At 41.8% G+C, this 18,627-nt stretch overlaps 1 protein-coding gene across 1 annotated transcript; it reads left to right on the forward strand.

The window, feature by feature from the left end:
- The first annotated feature begins 5,601 nt into the window (after positions 1 to 5,601).
- On the forward strand, positions 5,602 to 18,130 carry LOC133548721 (uromodulin-like). The gene is made up of 10 exons (XM_061893694.1): positions 5,602 to 5,715; positions 5,782 to 5,867; positions 11,356 to 12,150; positions 13,489 to 13,965; positions 14,442 to 14,756; positions 14,842 to 15,050; positions 15,675 to 15,826; positions 17,425 to 17,667; positions 17,746 to 17,908; positions 17,984 to 18,130. Exons 2-10 carry the CDS (start codon positions 5,810 to 5,812, stop codon positions 18,083 to 18,085), a joined length of 2,514 nt encoding a protein of 837 aa, XP_061749678.1. The 5' UTR covers positions 5,602 to 5,715; positions 5,782 to 5,809; the 3' UTR covers positions 18,086 to 18,130.
- The last annotated feature ends 497 nt before the right edge of the window (positions 18,131 to 18,627 follow it).

An 18,627-nucleotide genomic window follows, 5' to 3' on the forward strand; every position in this document is an offset into this window, starting at 1 on the left:
GCACTTTCTTTAACACCTGATGGGAGTGCATTCCACATTGATGTGGCATAGATGTGGTGCATCGGTCCATTTCGTTTTTATGAACATTGGATGGAAGATGACCAATACAAACTGGATAAAACGTGGACCAAATACGAGTATGAAAAAAGGAAATCCAACATGGTTCGATGTATTTTTTGCTCCATTATCTTGGTTGTCGACTTAAGTGTTTTTCAACCATGTTTCCGTGGGAAATTATGCAACTTTGCCTAATTGGTCCAAAAAAACATTATTTGCAAATCACTCATAATTTGCAAATAATGTGCCGCTGCTTAGTGTCTGTGCTATAACAATCAGGATGGTTCTTTTCCTCTATGGCCCAGAGGACACGACGTCCACAGTTTCCAAAAACAATTATAAAAACGTGGACTCGTCAGACCACAGAACACTTTTACACTTTGAATCAGTCCATCTTAGATGAGTTGGGGCCCAGCGAAGCCGGCGGCGTTTCTGGGTGTTGTTGATAAATGGCTTTCGCTTTGCATAGTACAGTTTTAACTTGCACTTAAAGGGGAACATTATCACCAGACCTATGTAAGCGTCAATATATACCTTGATGGTGCAGAAAAAAGACCATATATTTTTTTAACCGATTTCCGAACTCTAAATGGGTGAATTTTGGCGAATTAAACGCCTTTCTGTTTATCGCGCTGGAGGCGATGACGTCAGAATGTGACGTCGCCGAGGTAATACAGCCACCATTTTAATTTTCAATACATTACAAACACCGGGTCTCAGCTCTGTTATTTTCCGTTTTTTTGACTATTTTTTGGAACCTCGGAGGCATCATGCCTCGACGGTGTGTTGTCGGAGGGTGTAACAACACTAACAGGGAGGGATTCAAGTTGCACCACTGGCCCGAAGATGCCAAAGTGTCTGCCGCCAGACCCCCATTGAATGTGCTGGAGTGTCTCCACATTTTACTGGCGATGACAGACATGGCACAGAGATGTATGGATGACCTGCAAATGCATTTGCAACGATAGTCAACGAAATCACAAAGGTGAGTTTTGTTGATGTTGACTGCCAGCTAATCGATACTAACATGCTATGCTAATCGTTGCTAACATGCTATTTGCCGGCGGTGCTAAAGCAGACATGGTACAGAGATGTATGGATAACCTGCAGATGCATTTGCAACTATATTACGTTTCCTTCCACCCACATTCAATGCGAAAAAAACACTTACCAATCGACGGATTTAAGCTGCTCCAGTGTCAAAAGATGCAAAAGTCCTGATCGTTTGGTCCGCACATTTTACCGGCGATGCTAACGCAGCTATTCGGCCAAGCTATGGCTATGAATAGCGTCAATAGCTATTCGCTCAATAGCTTCAGTTTCTTCTTCAATACTTTCATACTCCAACCATCTGTTTCAATACATGCGTAATCTGTTGAATCGCTTAAGTCGCTGAAATCCGAGTTTGAATCCGAGCTAATGTCACTATATCTTGCTGTGGTATTCCCATTGTTTATTTACATTGGCAGCACTGTGTGGCGTCACAGGAAAATGGATAGTGGTTTCGAAGATAGCGAAAATAAGGCACTTTAAAGCTTGATTTAGGGATATTCCGAGACCGGTAAAATTTTGAAAAAATCTTCAAAAAATACAACAAGCCACTGGGATCTGATTTTTATTGTTTTTGACCCTTTTGAAATTGTGATAATGTTCCCCTTTAAAGATGTAGCGACAAACTGTAGTTACTTACAGTGTTTTTCTGAAGTGTTCCTGAGCCCATGTGGTGATAGTCTTTCCACACTGATGTCGCTCATTGATGCAGTATCAACTGAGGGCTCGATGGTCACGGGCATTCAATGTTGGTTTTCAGCCTTGCTGCTTACGTGCAGTGATTTCTCCAGATTCTCTGAACCTTTTGATGAAATTACGGACCGTTGATGGTGAAATCCCTAAATTCCTTGCAATAGCTGGTTGAGAAATGTTGTTCTTAAACAATTTGCTCACGCATTTGTTCACAAAGTGGTGACCCTAGCCCCATCCTCGTTTGAAAATGACTGAGCATTTCATGGAAGCTGCTTTTATATCCAATCATGGCACCCACCTGTTCCCAATTAACCTGTTTACCTGTGGGATGTTCCAAATAAGTGTTTGATGAGCATCCCTCAACTTTCTCAGTCGTTTTTGCTACATGTGCCAGCTTTTTTGAAACATGTTGCAGGCATCAAATTCCGAAAGGGGTTTACATTTGCAAAAAATAACAAAGTTTTCCAGTTCGAACATTAAATATCTTGTCTTTGCGGTCTATTCAATTGAAAAGGATTAGCAAATCATTGTATTCTGTTTTTATTGACCATTTACACCAGGTGCCAATTTCGCTGGTTTTGGGTTTTGTATATATTTCTGAGATTTCCCCGGCTTTATGTCAAATGTAATATAACATGTAAAATGTCATGACATGGAGATTAATATAACATTTTACCACAGCCATATTGCCAGACCCTTCCTGCCTTTTCACAGCTGCATACGGGCGGCAGGCGGGGTACACCCTGGACAAGTGGCCACCTCAAGGCAGCATAACAATACGCATGTATAATATTTATTAATGCGCTAAAATGCCTATTTGTCCATCACATAAGATTGTGTTACGTAAGAGTACTCACCCTCGTTAAGTGCATACTTTAAGAATTGTGCAAGGGGAAATTTACTGTAATAAAACACTGCAAATATTGACTGAACACTTTAGCAAGTCAATTATTGACATTTATATGAACGGTTTACCGTAAGGGTGGAATATAATATATTATGAAGACTTATTGCATAAGCACACATGAAGCATATAACGTGTTCATTCAAGTCTCTATGATGATCACCTATTGAACTGTAATCAATCAAATTCTACATTGCTACAATTAGGGCTCCCCTTTGTATTGGAAAATGGTCTCAGTCATTAAAGTGCTAAAAATGAATCATACATTAATATTTTTCTCACTTTCAATACTTAAATATCTATTGATCAACTACAGATCTACCCCTTGGCATAACATTTACATTCTCTAATGTTTTAACCCCTTTTGTCAGAAAAAAGAACACTGCTTTTTACTGCAAAAACACAGACTATGCAATATTTCACCCCCAAAAAGTAATAGGAGCCTTTAAAATGTAAATATTTCCCAACACTGCATTATTTTCATTGTAGTTTTTTGTAAACACATATCGGACTAAAAGTCTTAGGTATGAAAAAGGGCCCCACTCATAAAGGTGTTAAAAAGAAGTCATGTATCAATAAATATGAGAATTTGCAAGTCAGCCGATACGATTGAAACACTTGAACGTCCCGAGTGAGTAGAGTGGATGTGGATGGTGGAACGGTTCGAATCGGATGAGAAGAAAAATACTGGAAATTCAGGGCAAACCGGGAATTTTAGGAGAGGGATAGTATGTTTAGCGTTCGATAATTTTGTTGTCCCAACCAAGAGGAATGTTTTGAAGGTGGAATGGTCAAAAACGGTTTAAAAAAACAGACGTTGAAAACTTTTCAGCAAGAGGGGAAAATTGGGCTTTGGAAAACCGGAAATTTGGATGAAAAACAATTGTAATTTTGCTGTCCCAACCAAGAGGAATGTTTTGAAGGTGAAATGGTCAAAAACGGGAATTCTGGAAATTCCTGGAATTTTTTTGAAACTTTGGAGCCTTGAATATGTCAATAATTTATCACAACCTACATTTTGATTCATTATTATTTTGTGAGCAATGACAGTTATAAGTGTCATTTTTTCATTACATCACACCCGTTTGCTCTTTTATCCACCTTGTATGTTTTATTTTCATACGAACGTTTTAAAAATACAGACTTTGAAAGCTTTTCAGCAAGAGGGGAAAATAGGGCTTTGGAAAACCGGTAATTCTGGGAATTCCTGGAATTTTTTTTAACTTGGAAAGAGGTAGTTTGCTTGTCCAAGGTGAGTGGAGTGTGTGGATGGTGAAATGGTTCAAATCGGATGAGAAGAAAAATACAGGAAATTCAGGGAAAACAAGGAATTTTAGGAAAGGGAACATATTGCCACACCGGAGTCGGTTTGGAGGGACTGGAGGAGGTGCGGATGAAGGGACAGGACTGCGGAGCTGGCACTGAGAGACGGGTCGGAGAGGCTTCGTGGTGTCTTGGCTGGGTTAGCAGATGTCGGACACCTCAGTCTCCTTGGACGTATCCTCGCTCATCCATGTGGACTGGACACTGGCCGAGAGTTGGTTGGCGACCGATAGTGGTTGCTTTGTTGGGTCTGCTCCTGTCTCTGGCCATGCTCCCTCCACCCCAGCGGACTATGGCGTGGAACACCGCAGAGGCCACCACAGTGTATGTTTCTTTACTTTTCATTCATAGCTGTATGTAGAGGTGGCTGGTTGTATCTGCTGCTTTAATGTCTTTCATGTCCTTTGTGTTCTTTAATGTTTGATGTTTCCCTCTTACACACATGTGAGAGGGATGTGTACTATAGCTATGAGTTGTTATTTTTTTCCCTTGGCCTCAGTCTGGACCCCCTCTCCAGGGCCCAGGCTTAGACCGATTTTTTAATTATATTTTATTTTACTTTAATCTTCTATTTTTTTCCCCATTCCCCCCACTTGTTTACCTGTATCTCACCTTCTTTGTAAGGGGCGCTGGAAGCCGGCAGACCCGTCAGCAATCCTGTTCTGTCTCCCTGTAATGTTTGTCTGATCTTGAATGGGATTGTGCTGAAAATTTTAATTTTCCTGAAGGAATAAATAAAGTACTATCTAGTCTAATCTAATATGTTTAGCGTTCGATATATGGGCAGAGCAGCGTCGGTGGATTGTTGAAAGGTCGGAATCGGGTTTGGGAATTTCGTGAAATTTTGAAAATATTGATCCCAGCACATTTGTCTTAGATGGTATGAATGGGTCGGCAATGGAACTTTTAGAATCGGTTGAAAAATGCTGATGTAGTAACACTTCAAATTTAGAAGTGGTATTTTGGAATTCCTGGAATTTTGAGGAAACCGGAAATTTGGAAGAAAAAAAATGTCATTTTGTTGTCCCAACCAAGAGGAATGTTTTGAAGGTGAAATGGTCAAAAACGGGAAAATAGGGTTTTGGAATTCTGGAAATTCCTGGAATTTTTTGGGAACTTTGGAGCCTTAAATATGTTAATAATCCATAACAACCTAGATTTGATTCATTATTATTTTGTGAGCAATGACAGTTATTAGTGTCATTTTTTCATTACATCACACCCGTTTGTTATTTTATTCCACCTTTTATATATATATATTTTTTTTGTATGAACGTTTTGAAATCCCGCTGCGGGCCGCACTTGTCAAACCCCTTCACCAACACTTCTGATTTGCTGGAGACATGCATGTTGAGCAAGACGTGTTGGGGGAAAAACAGTGTTCCAATATTTCCTGAACAAGCAAAGAACAATTCAAACGTACCGACAAATCCCCAAAGTGTTGCATAATTGTCGGAGACAGTTTGATTTAGAACGTTCTGGAGAGGGACAAGGACACACAATTGATTTCTGTGTTATCAGTCGACAAATTGCTTTTCATTGTGTTGACTGTTATCTCTGTTTGTTGGAAATTAATATGTAACTTTTCAAATGGTTAACCATCATTTTGTACAGTAACGAGCGCTATAAATTCCCACCAGTCGGTGGTTACCTCGGAACATCGGCTCCTGGACTTCCTCCTTGTCAAGGTAGGAGGTTGGAAACCGGGACAGCAAACGGGGGAAATCTAACGTTGAAATCTAACTTTTTCGTAGTCGGCTTTGAGAAGAAAAGAGCTCCAGGATGTTGACGGCTGCGAGCGTCTTCCTGCTCCTCCTGCAGGTCATGACACGAGCGTCAGGTAAGGTTTTGAGTAAATTGGAACGTTTTCAGCGGCTTGTAAGGGGAGAACACGCACACGGGTAGGGGTCCCATCCCATCCCATTTTCTACCACTTATTCCCTTTCGGGGTCGCGGGGGGCGCTGGCGCCTATCTCAGCTACAATCGGGCGGAAGGCGGGGTACACCCTGGCAAGTCGCCACCTCATCGCAGGGCCAACACAGATAGACAGACAACATTCACACTCACATTCACACACTAGGGCCAATTTAGTGTTGCCAATCAACCTATCCCCAGGTGCATGTCTTTGGAGGTGGGGTAGGGGTGTTCAACAATAATAAAAAAAAAAAAATCTGATTTTCAAAATGAATCATGATTCTTACTTATAATGATTCTTAATCGAGAAATAAAAAATATTTTTCTTTCCTCAATCCGTCCATCAACTCAGAAAATGATATTGTCGAGTAGGTCCGGGGTGTCAAACTCATTTTAGGTCAGGAAACTCTTTTCCGGACTATAAAAATTATGGCGTTCAAATTAGAAAAAAATAAAGACAACTTCAGATTGTTTTCTTTGTCTTACTTTGGCCCAAAAAATAGAACAAACACATTCTGTAAATATTACAATAAAAATATAGAAAAAAGCGGTAAAGTTTAGATCCATGAAGGAAAGAAGAAAGTGAATGAATGTTTTTAACTGAATAAATGTAAATATATGCATAACATGATTGACACGAGTGTCAGGTGAGGTTTTGAGTAAATTGAACGTTTTCAGCGGCTTGTAAGGGGAGAACACGCAAACGGGGTAGGGATGTTAAACAAAAAAACAAACAAACAAAAAATAAAGTTTTTCACAATGAATCGTAGTTCTTATTTATAATGATTCTTATTCGAGTATAAAAATGGATTTTGTTTTCCTCAATCTGTCCATCCGCTTAGAAAATCATATTGTTGATGTAGATCCGGGGTGTCAAACTCATTTTAGCTCGGGAAAATCTGTGCCTGACTATTACAATCATGACATTAAAAAATTAAAAAAATAAAGACAACTTCAGATTGTTTTCTTTGTCTTACTTTGGCCCAAAAAATAGAACAAACACATTCTGTAAATATTACAATAAAAATATAGAAAAAAGTGGTAAAGTTTAGATCCATGAAGGAAAGAAGAAAGTGGATGAATGTTTTTAACTGAATAAATGTAAATATATGCATAACATGATTGACACGAGTGTCAGGTGAGGTTTTGAGTAAATTGAACGTTTTCAGCGGCTTGTAAGGGGAGAACACGCAAACGGGTAGGGATGTTAAACAAAAAAACAAACAAACAAAAAATAAAGTTTTTCACAATGAATCGTAGTTCTTATTTATAATGATTCTTATTCGAGTATAAAAATGGATTTTGTTTTCCTCAATCTGTCCATCCGCTTAGAAAATCATATTGTTGATGTAGATCCGGGGTGTCAAACTCATTTTAGCTCGGGAAAATCTGTGCCTGACTATTACAATCATGACATTAAAAAATTAAAAAAATGAAGACAACTTCAGATTGTTTTCTTTGTCTTACTTTGGCCCAAAAAATAGAACAAACCCATTCTGTAAATATTACAATAAAAATATAGAAAAAAGCGGTAAAGTTTAGATCCATGAAGGAAAGAAGAAAGTGGATGAAAGTTTTTAACTGAATAAATGTACATATGCATAACATGATTGACACGAGTGTCAGGTGAGGTTTTGAGTAAATTGAACGTTTTCAGCGGCTTGTAAGGGGAGAACACGCACACGGGTAGGGGTGTTCAACAACAACAACAAAAAATCGATTTTCAAAATGAATCGTGATTCTTATTTATAACAATTTCAGGAAAATCTGTGCCTGACTATTAAAATCATGGCAATCAAATTAATCCCTCAGTGATCAGGATTAATCAAAACATTAAACAAACACATTCTGTAAATGTTACCATAAAAAATATAGAAAAAAAGCGGTAAAGTTTAGATCCATGAAGGAAAGAAGAAAGTGAACGAATGTGTATATGTTTATACATATGCATAAAAATTTGATTTCTTTTGTAGAATTTTTTTTAATGAATTAAGTAACGTTTGTGACAATATAGAATGTTGGATATAACAGGATAATGCATACATTTATCATTTGTTTTCAAAACGCTTACAAAAAAGTGGTACCCCCAAAATTGACTGTGGGACCCTTGTATAGTTTACACAATTACATTTCCCTTTGCAACATGTTCGAAAAGGAGTAGGAAGAAGGCGAGCTTATTTAAGCCGACCCCTTTTCCGATTCATAGCGGTTTTAGTAGGACGTGTTCACTTACTGTCCTCATTTATGGATAATATTAGTTAAGTCGTTTATAGGTCACATACGAGATGAATATTATCGCATTTTTGATCAATTTCAAGATGTTCTTCAAAATTCTTCTTCGTAGTACTTGGTAAACATTTTTAGTTTGAACAGCCTCTTAAAGCGGGCCCATTCCAAAATGTAATTCCACATATTGAAAGGTTTGAAGTGTTGTACGTGCATACAAATATTTAAAAATAGATCTCTTTTCAAGTCCAACGGACATTTATTAGATCTGATTGTCCATTTTATGGAGGAATACAGTTAATCACAGAACTGGCACCCAATAATTTTTTTTTTAAAACTATACATTTTGAATCGAGAATTAATTCAGAATTGCATCGTCACCCCCAAGAATCGACTCGAAAACAAATAATATGCAACACCGTTCTGGTTTCTTGAGGCAAAAAATACCAGAGTGCAATTGTGTTTAATTATGTGTCGTCTGTAAACACAATTATGAAGTAGTTTACTCTTTAAGTAATATACGGGGAGTAGAAATCATTTCTCATACAAATGTCCGATAATCCACCCATCCATTTTCTACCGCTTATTCCCTTTTGGGGTCGCGGGGGGCGCTGGCGCCTATCTCAGCTACAATCGGGCGGAAGGCGGGGTACACCCTGGACAAGTCGCCACCTCATCGCAGGGCCAACACAGATAGACAGACAACATTCACTCCCACATTCACACACTAGGGCCAATTTAGTGTTGCCAATCAACCTATCCCCAAGTGCATGTCTTTAGAAGTGGGAGGAAGCCGGAGTACCCAGAGGGAATCCACGCATTCACGGGGAGAACATGCAAACTCCACACAGAAAGATCCCGAGCCTGGATTTGAACCCAGGATTGCAGGACCTTCGTATTGTGAGGCAGACGCTCTAACCCATCTGCCACCGTGAAGCGATAATATTGATATAAATAAAATAAGATTTTTAAAATTAATTTCCCTTTATTTAACCAGGTAAAAATCTCTTTTGCAAGAGTGACCTGGCCAAGAGGGCAGCAAAAAGAGGTTTTATGAATAAAAATAAATTGGACAACAATAGCAAACACACCGTACAGTTGCCCGATTCTTCTCCTTCGTCTTGCTATCCATTGGCTAATCCTAACGAGTGAAACACCAAGTGTTTCAATTAACTGTGACTAATTGTGGTCAATCCCAATTGAAAAGTGAGATTACTTGGATTTCAAATATTAATCGTTTGATATTACAAATGCGATTCCATCCGAATCTGATTCCTGGGGTTACGATTCGATTAAGAATCAATTCTCGATTCAAACCGATTCTCGCCATATAATGTTACAGAAAATATTCTTCTGGTTGCATGGAGACGGCCTAAGAAAGTCTTTTTAAAAATTGATTCTCAATCCAATTTGTTTGTTTGAATTAAAAAAATATATTCATGTTTAAAAAAAAGTATGTTTGAAAGTTGTGAATCGATTTAAAATCAGGACGAATAAGAATCGCGATTCGAATGTGAATACATTTTTTGCAGCACCCGTAATGACCAATAGGGGTTTGAATCGTTGGGCCCCAAAACGATTTGGTCCGATTCCGATTCCTGGGGAGACGATTCGATTCGGAATCGGTTCTCGATTTAAACAGATTCTCGCAATGTATTATTTCGTATGATAATTATAATGAAACTTTTTCAAAGGAAGTTACAAGTTAGAAAGTCTCCTTCTGGTTGAATGGAGACAGCCTAAAAACGTATTTTTAAAAATAGATTTTGTATTTAGAAAAAAAACCAAAACATTTTTTATTAAACAAAGTTAAAAATTAATGATTGATATAAAATCGGCATTTAAAAGAATTGTGATTCACATGTGTATCAATTTTTTATGCAGCCCCATTGACCAATGGGTCAATTCCGATTCCTGGGGTGACAATTTGATTCTCGCAATGTAAGGTGGCCATGGAGGTGGCCTAAAATGTCTTAAAAATGTATTCTTTTTTTATTTAAAGATTGCTGAATTTTTTTTTATTTTTCAATTCAACGTGGCAATTTAGAACCGGGATGAACAAGAATCACGATTGGGATGACAATCATTCATTTTGTGCACCCCTATTGACCAATAGAGGTGTAGAATCTTTGGGCACCCTATGATTACATCCGATTCCGATTCCTGAGGGGATTGCTCGATTCACAAAAGATTCTCGTTTCAGCACAATTCTCGATTCAAACCGATTCACGCAATGTATTTTTTGGTATAATAATTATAAGGAAACATTTCCGAAACAGGTTAGATGTTATAACAGCTCCTTTTGGTTCCGTGCAAATGGCCTAAAAACGTTTCTAAAAATGAATACTTAAAAAAAATACATATTTTGAAAAATTATGAACGAGTTCGAATCGGGATTAATAAAATTTCAGTTTTATTGTGCAACCCTGTCAGGTTCACACACTGATGACATCTATTAATCAGACAAGAAGCAAGGAACCAAGCAGAAACAGAGTTCAATATAGCTCATGAGGAGAACGCATGGCGCTGAACACTTAGTCACAGCCTTGCCCTACGCTCTAAAGTTCAGCTCCCGTATCCCTCTTTTTATTCAGAGTTCCATAGTCAACATCACTGAGGCCGCCTCTAAAAGGAGTGGTCACATACATTATGCAAAGCAGGTCCAGGACGCACAGTCCGTGACGGAATGGGCTGGGGGCCTCGTGATTTCGCCTTGTCCCCGCTTCGTCTGCGTTTTGTCATCTTATCTTCGTTGAGGTCCTTGAAGTCCTTTGTTGTTAGCGGGCTACCCCTCAGACAAGAAGTTTTGTCCTTGCATAGATTAGAAAAAGTCTAACTTGAGCACAATGGCTAATAACTAAAGCAAAGGACTTTAAGCATACTAAAGTTAGTGTGATAATATATACATAATTATTCTAACAACCCCTAACAACCAAGTTTTGAAAACATGACGTGTATGACTTTCCGACGATAAAATTGCATTTGTGTCAGAATATTAGGTTCTTTTTCAAAGTTAATGTCAATTATGCAAGCAAGTAATTAACTGTGATTAATTATGATTCATTCAATTTCAGAAGTGGGATTAACTTGGTTTGGAAAATGAACCGTTTGACCGCGCTAGTATTTGCTATTTATCGTAGGAAAAACGAAGAATACAAGCAGCAATGAAATATGATGACTTTTCCAGGTTCAGTTGTCTCCAGCTGCGAGGCGTGCCACGATGAAGCAACATGCCAGCAGTCACAGCAACGAGGCGACTCCTTCCCCGGCATTTCATGTATCTGCAAAGACGGCTTTGTGGGTGATGGTGCCGCCTGTTACGATACCTCTGCCTGCGGCGATGGTTCTTGTTGTCACCCGGGTTATCAGTGGGCGCCGGGCCGCGGCTGCGTGGACGTCGACGAATGCACCCTCGCCGACTCACCTTGCACGGCGCCGTGGGTTTGCCAAAACACGGCAGGCTCCTATGAATGCCTGGCACCTGCTCCGCTCTCCAGATCCGCCAGTTCTTCACCGTCCGTCCAGTTCAGATGCGGCGACGCTGCGTGTCCGGTTGGCATGGACTGCCTTGGAAATAACGGGACGAGCTGCGAAGACCCGTGCGAGAGCTACACTGTACTGAACGACACCTGGCGGTCCACAGAAAATGGATTTGACCATTTCAACGTAGCATGTGACCAAAGAGTGGAGTGGCGCGGCTGGTATCGCCTGTTCCTGGGACAAAACGATGCACGTATTCCTGAGGGATGCGTTCCTGGATTCAAGTGTGGAACACATATTACGATGACGCTAAATGAACCTCATCCCACACTGTCTGATGGCATCGTAAGTCGCTCTATATGCAACACCTGGGCTAGCGATTGCTGCGATGCCAATCATAGAATACGCATCCATGTCAAGATGTGCTCCAGAGCACATGCTTCCAGCTTCTACGTGTACAAACTTGTCAAGTCATTACAGTGTCACTACGCATACTGTACAGGTACGTTTTGCCTTGTGAAACCTGAACAAAAAAAAATTATAGAACTTTCTGGTAGAAGGTTTGGAGTTCAGCTTGGGTTTATGCTTCTGTGTCAAAAAATAAATCCAACCTCACATTGTAAGGGCTGTGACTGGTCAGCTTTTTAAGACATTATTTTCAGAGTGGGGGGCGCCTTCTCCTTTATCGGTCGAGCTACATCCCTGTCCTCACATATTCTCAGGGCATTCAGTCGATCAAAACTGGACTGTTTGGTTTGTCTTAGAAGACGTTTGTTTGGTCTCTCATCTAGTTCGCAGACTTGGATTGGTCAAATCGAGGCTTTGATGAACTGATGAAGCCTCTAAATGTCCTTTAAAGACAAACCAAGCAGTCCATTGCGAGCTATTGAATGCCCTGAGATTACAATGACCTGGGTGAATGAGAACATCTTCAAATATGGTCACAAGCTTTGGGTTGTGACCGAAAGGACAAAACCACATGTACATGTGGCTGAAATAAGGTTTCTCTTTTGGGTGTCGGGATTCTCCCTAATCATTCCAAAGGAGCTCAGAGTAAAGCCGCTGCTCCACCACATCGAGAGGAGCCAGATGAGCTGGTTTGAGCATCTGGTCAGGATGCGCCCTGGACACCTCCCTGGGGAAGTGTTCAGGGCACGTCTGACCCGTATAAGGTCACAGCAAAGCCCCAGGACACGTTGGAGAGACCAAGTCTCCCAGCTGGCCTGGGGATGCCTCGGGATCCTCCAGGAAGAGCTGAATGAAGTACCTGGGGAGAGGGAAGTCAGGGCTTCTCTGCTGAGTCGACCCAACCTCTGATAAGCGGAAGAAGATAGATATATGCAGAAAACAAAATAATGTTGCAACATATTGATTTGTTCCAGCTGCAGTAACACTTACCTTCTCTCTTTGACTTTCTCTAGTGACTCTCTTTCACTTAGGGACAAACGACACTAACCAGATAAATAGTCGGCGACGGTCATGGTTGTTCACTGACTTGACTCTACGGAAAATGCAGTGAATGCAGATGTAGGGGTTGTGTAGTCTCCCTCCCTCTCTCTGCTGCATTGTGTTTTTCCTACTGCTCTGAGGGGGGCACAAACCCAGGTCAGGCAGACTACCGAGCTAAAAGCCCAGGCTATACGCTCGATAGCCAGAACTACTCTAGAAGTTGTTAGGGAGTGAGTGAATGTACACATGGCCCAGCCACACTGGCTAGCCTCCATTACACAGAAGCATAAACCAGATGTTATGAACAAATAGCTTACCACCTGTTGGAACATCTATTTAGGGTCTCATCCCCCAAAATCTGCAATTTTAACAAAATGTTTTTTGTCCTCAGAGGTAAACGAAGCAGGTTCTTTTACACCAGAACCTGAAGGAACTTCATCTGAACCAACGACTTACACTCATCCAAGGACAACCAATGCCATGGAAACAACAGAAGCTAACACTTATCCAGAGACGACCACTGCTGCCTCAACAACGGTGCCCTCAATAAATGAGGGCGAGGTCCGTCTGGCAAATGGAGGAAACAGCTCCTGCTCCGGTAGAGTGGAGATCTTCCACCATGGACAGTGGGGAACAGTGTGTGATGATATCTGGGACCTGAAGCATGCCCAGGTGGTGTGTAGACAGTTGGGCTGTGGCAGGGCCCTGTCAGCCCCACAGGAAGCCCACTTCGGACAAGGCAGGGGACCCATTTGGTTGGACAACGTCAAATGCAAGGGCAGTGAATCAAAGCTCAGTGAATGCACACACCAAGGGATTGGATCACACAACTGTGGTCACCAAGAAGATGCTGGTGTGGTCTGTGAAGGTAAGAAGATATAAATTACAGACACTGAAATCTTTAGTCTGGACTAGGGAAGAGACGATTTATGAAAAACAGCGGCGAAGGCGTGGGATGAGGTATGGGGTGCAGTGTGTGTAGTAGTCCAAGGGTGCGTATTTGTCCATAAGCCTGGAAGTCGCTTCATTCGGCGGCATCATGGAATAAAGTCAACATTCCGAGTGTCTTTGCAAGAGAGATACGGGAGGGGGAGGGGATAAGTCTGCCTTTGTTGAGAGACCGAAGAAGAAGCATTATTGGGATGTACGGTCCCTTATAATCTTTATCTAAACCATAGAGTTTTGTGAACCGTTCCAACCTGGATCCATGTTGTGTAAGAATGTTACAACACTGATGTCAAGACTTAAAACAATCATCAGATGCAAAGTCTGAAGATTGTATCAGTATGTTAGTTCCAATATGTGTAGGCTGACATGCATGAACAATGTGTTTTGTTGTGTCAGCTGCTTCCCCCTTAAGGCTGGTCAACTCTGACAACCGCTGCTCTGGAAGAGTTGAGGTCTACCACAATGGACAGTGGGGGACGGTGTGTGACGACATATGGGACCTCACCAACGCCAAAGTGGCATGCAAACAGTTGGGCTGTGGCAAGGCTCGGTCGGCACTGCACAGCGCAGCTTTCGGACAAGGCAGGGGACCCATCTGGTTGGATGACGTGCGTTGTTATGGCAATGAAACATCCCTAGTGAGCTGCAAACATCTTGGATTTGGGAGACACAACTGTGTCCACGGGGAAGATGCTGGCGTCATTTGTGAAGGTGGATTTTATCTATTTATTGGAAAAATATTTTGGCACATTAAACTAAGGAAGGGAAATTGACGCTCTCATAATACTTTCTCTAGAGTCGGAAAATTCACTCAAGATATCCCGCCTTATCTGCGGCTCTGACAAACTCCAAGTTGGGCTGGATTCAGTTAGCACAACAAGCGCTGGTTATAACCCACTCACTGGCAACCTGGCAGTCCACAACTGTTCCTGGGTCAGGGTGCAAGATGGCGTCGTGTGGTACGAAGCTGACGCCCAGGCAGATGCTTGTGGAACCAAACTGGCGGTAAAAACAAACTTATGTATTTGAAAACATGTAAGGATTGGAGTCATCTTAGATCATAAGTGTGGTAAATTGTTATTTATCAGGTTCTGGTCATCAGCCAAGGTGAAATGGGGGCAACTGATCTCTTCTAGACATTTCATTCTGAAAACTTCTTCACTTCTACATTTTAGGTGTGACCATCCTTCATTTATGTCCCTGACATGTCCCCTTGGGGTAGTCGCAATAGGTCAAATGTTAGCCGCACAGTCAGGAGGTTGAGGGTTCTCTGGGGGGAGTTTGCATGTTCTCCCTGTGTGTTTTACGCCACCTTCCTCCCACATTCCAAAAATAGGAATGTTAGTCCAATTAGAGACTGTAAATTGTCTGTAATTGGTCTCTTACCCAAAATCAGCTGGGTTAGACCCCAGCATACCTGTGACCCTAATGAAGATAAGTACTAAAGAAAATACATGAGAAGCCTTAAGAACGATGAAACGTTTTCAAAAAACAAGAAGAGTCCAATTGCCACCATTCAACCCTTTGCTGATTCTTTGACCATCTCTTCAACATAAATGTATCAATCATCAAGAAAATAATGTAGTTGAAAGACATGTTGATGTTTCAAGTCATGACTGTGTTTTTCAGATCAACGGCACACATGCCATCTACTCCAACAGTTTATTCGTCTATCCAACAATCAACGCTTCCTTCTCCGTCCCCGAGAGTCTTCCGTTCTCATGTGCTTATCCCCTGGACACAGAGAGCAGACTGAACGTGGCCGTCAGACCACACCTGGCGTGAGTAGCTGTCAGGTTCAAACACTGATGACATCTATTAAACAGACACGAAACAAGGAATCATGCAAATACAGAGTTCAATTTGGCTCAATGAGGAGACGTTTTTGGGCTGTACTCTAGTTACAGAACCAACCTACGCTCTAAAATCCTGCCCACGTGCTCCTCTATTTATTTGTGAGGTCCTTTTACCATGAATTAATTAACGTGGACCCCGACTTGAACAAGTTGAAAAACTTATTCGCGTGTTACCATTTAGTCGTCAATTGTACGGAGTATGTACTGAACAGTGCAATCTACTAATAAAAGTATCAATCAATCAAAAAAACCCTGGTTACATCACTGAGGCTGCCGCCAAAGGAAGGGGGTAATCTCAGCAGCCCTAGTTCGATACAATATGACTATTAATGAAATGCAAATGTGCTGACACTCGTGATATCGCCCTGTCTCTGCTCTGTCTGCGTCACGGCACTCGATGTTCACCCTTGGCAGTCAGCAGGCCGATTCTGGAAACAAACACTGATACGAGACGACTTGCTTTGCACAGATAGAAAAGTACAACTTCAGCACAATTGATAATAACTATAACAACGGCCTTTAAGCACAAGAGTTGTGTGATAACATACACATAATTATTCTAACAGTAGCCCATTCAAGAATAGGACATTAATGATGGTTTTCAATTATTTTAGTCAATATGTCTACTTAAAATACTTCAAGAGAGCAGTCAGAAAGTTTAGGGAATCCACTTAGGTGGCTGCAAGATGAGGCCTGTTCGCAGCCGAGTGTGAAGCTAATGGGATGAAAATCAGCGACTCTTGGTCAGAGTTCATGGTTTTAGCCCGGAAAAAGGGTAGAATATCATCTCCAGGTGGCGGATGAGATCCTGCCCCAAGTGGAGGAGTGCAAGTACCTTAGGGTCTTGTTCACGAGTGAAGGAAGAGTGGATCGTGAGATCGAAAGGCGAATCGGTGCGGCGTCTACAGGGATGCAGACCCTGTACCAATCCGTTGTGGTGAAAAGGTAGTTGAACCAGAAGGCAAAGCTCTCAATTTACCGGTCAATCTACATTCGTATTCTCACCGATGGTCACAAACTTTGGTTTGTGACTGAAAGGATAAAACTGTTGATACAAGCAACCAAAATAGGTTTTTGGGGTAAAGCGGCTGCTCCTCCACACCGAGAAGAGCCAGATGAGGTGGCTCCGGCATCCGGGTAGGATGCCCCTCATACGCCTCGCTGGGGGGTTGTTTAGGGCATGTCTGACTGGTAGGAGGCCACGGTGAGGACCCAGGACACGGAGAGACAAATTCTCTCAGCTTGCCAGGGAACGCCTTGGGATCCCCCGAAAGGAGCTGAACAAATTAGCTGGGGAGCAGGAAATCTGGGCTTCTCTGCTGAGGCTGCTGCCCCAGCAACCCAAAAAAGAAAAAAAGACAGACGAATGTCCACTTAAAATACATAAATGTGTTGATAGTTTTCTTGTTTACTAATCTCTCTCGGGCTGGAATTTTAGTCATGACGTCAAAATGTTAGAATAATAATAATAATAATGACAAAAGGAACTAGTTTTATGATTTTTATGTGTATTTCATTGACAGGTTGGAAGGCGGTATTGTTGGTTCAGGTGCCAAAGCTAGAGCCTCCATGGTACTGTTCCACGACTCCAACTATACAGAAGCTTATCCATCTGGTGCGGTGTACCTTCCAGTGGGCTCACCCCTGTATGTCGGGGTCTCTGTGGACAAAAGAGATCCCAGCTTGGCAGTTGTCCTGGAGGACTGCTTCGCCTCTCACTCCTCAAACCCTGACAACTCTGAGCGATACTCCCTCATCCACAATAAGTACGTCTACGCTCAGTTGGGTAAACCAGAGACCGGATGCTTGCTCAACGCCGACTGATAAGTCATTGTCTTCGTCAGGTGCCCCAATGACCGCCAACAAGTGTCTGTGGTTGAGAGCGGCTCATCCCTGCGGGCTCGGTTCTCTGCCCTGTTCTTCCTTCCTCAGGGAGAATACCGGAATGTTTACCTCCACTGCAGCCTCAGCCTGTGCGACCACAGGGGGTTGTACTCTTGCGCTCCGGTGAGTTATACTTCACATCTCAATTCTGTCTCTGTTATTGTTTCTAATGTTTCGTGACATACCCCCACCGTGTAGTCCTGCACAAGGCGACAACGCTCGGTCTCTCACTCCATTCAAACCGAGCCACTGACCATTGGACCAATCACGTACGTATCTCAAGAAGGCAGTGGTTTTTAGGCCCCTTTGGAGGGAGGACCAGTCGTCGTTCCTGGAGCTTCACCACACTGTCTACAAAATCCTAATAAAGAAAAACTACTTTCATGGCATCTTTGTGAATCAATTTTGGTACGTTTTGACTCAGACCAGGGGTTTCCAAACTTTTTTGGACACACCTTCTCATTCACAACACAACTGATGGTCCCAACCCCTATTTCGGGTGACTACCTCTTGAAGCTCATCGAGAGAATGCCAAGAGTGTGCAAAGCAGTAATCAAAGCAAAGGCTAACAAAAAACAGTGAAATAACTGAAAACATGTTTTATATTCTCGTTTCTTCAAAATAGCCACCCTTTGCTCCGATTACTGTTTTGCACACACATGGGATTCTCTCGATGATCTTCAAGAGGCCAAGTTAAAGTACAACTGATAGTCACACACGCACTAGGTGTGGTGAAATTACTCCCTGTATTCGACCCCAGTAGTGAGCAGCTCGTTCGGGAATCATTTTGGTGGTTTAACCCCCAATTCCAACCCTTGATGCTGAGTGACAGTCTTTGGTAC

Source organism: Nerophis ophidion, linkage group LG03 (assembly GCF_033978795.1).
Source record: "Nerophis ophidion isolate RoL-2023_Sa linkage group LG03, RoL_Noph_v1.0, whole genome shotgun sequence".
Taxonomy (NCBI): domain Eukaryota; kingdom Metazoa; phylum Chordata; class Actinopteri; order Syngnathiformes; family Syngnathidae; genus Nerophis; species Nerophis ophidion.

What these genes read in the sequence shown, in the direction of transcription:
- LOC133548721 (XM_061893694.1), top strand. Translation starts at nt 5,810, where the DNA reads ATGTTGACGGCTGCGAGCGTCTTCCTGCTCCTCCTGCAGGTCATGACA. An exon ending in GGTCATGACACGAGCGTCAG is followed by an intron (nt 5,868 to 11,355) that starts GTAAGGTTTTGA and finishes TGACTTTTCCAG; the next exon opens with GTTCAGTTGTCTCCAGCTGC. An exon ending in CTTGTGGAACCAAACTGGCG is followed by an intron (nt 15,051 to 15,674) that starts GTAAAAACAAAC and finishes TGTGTTTTTCAG; the next exon opens with ATCAACGGCACACATGCCAT.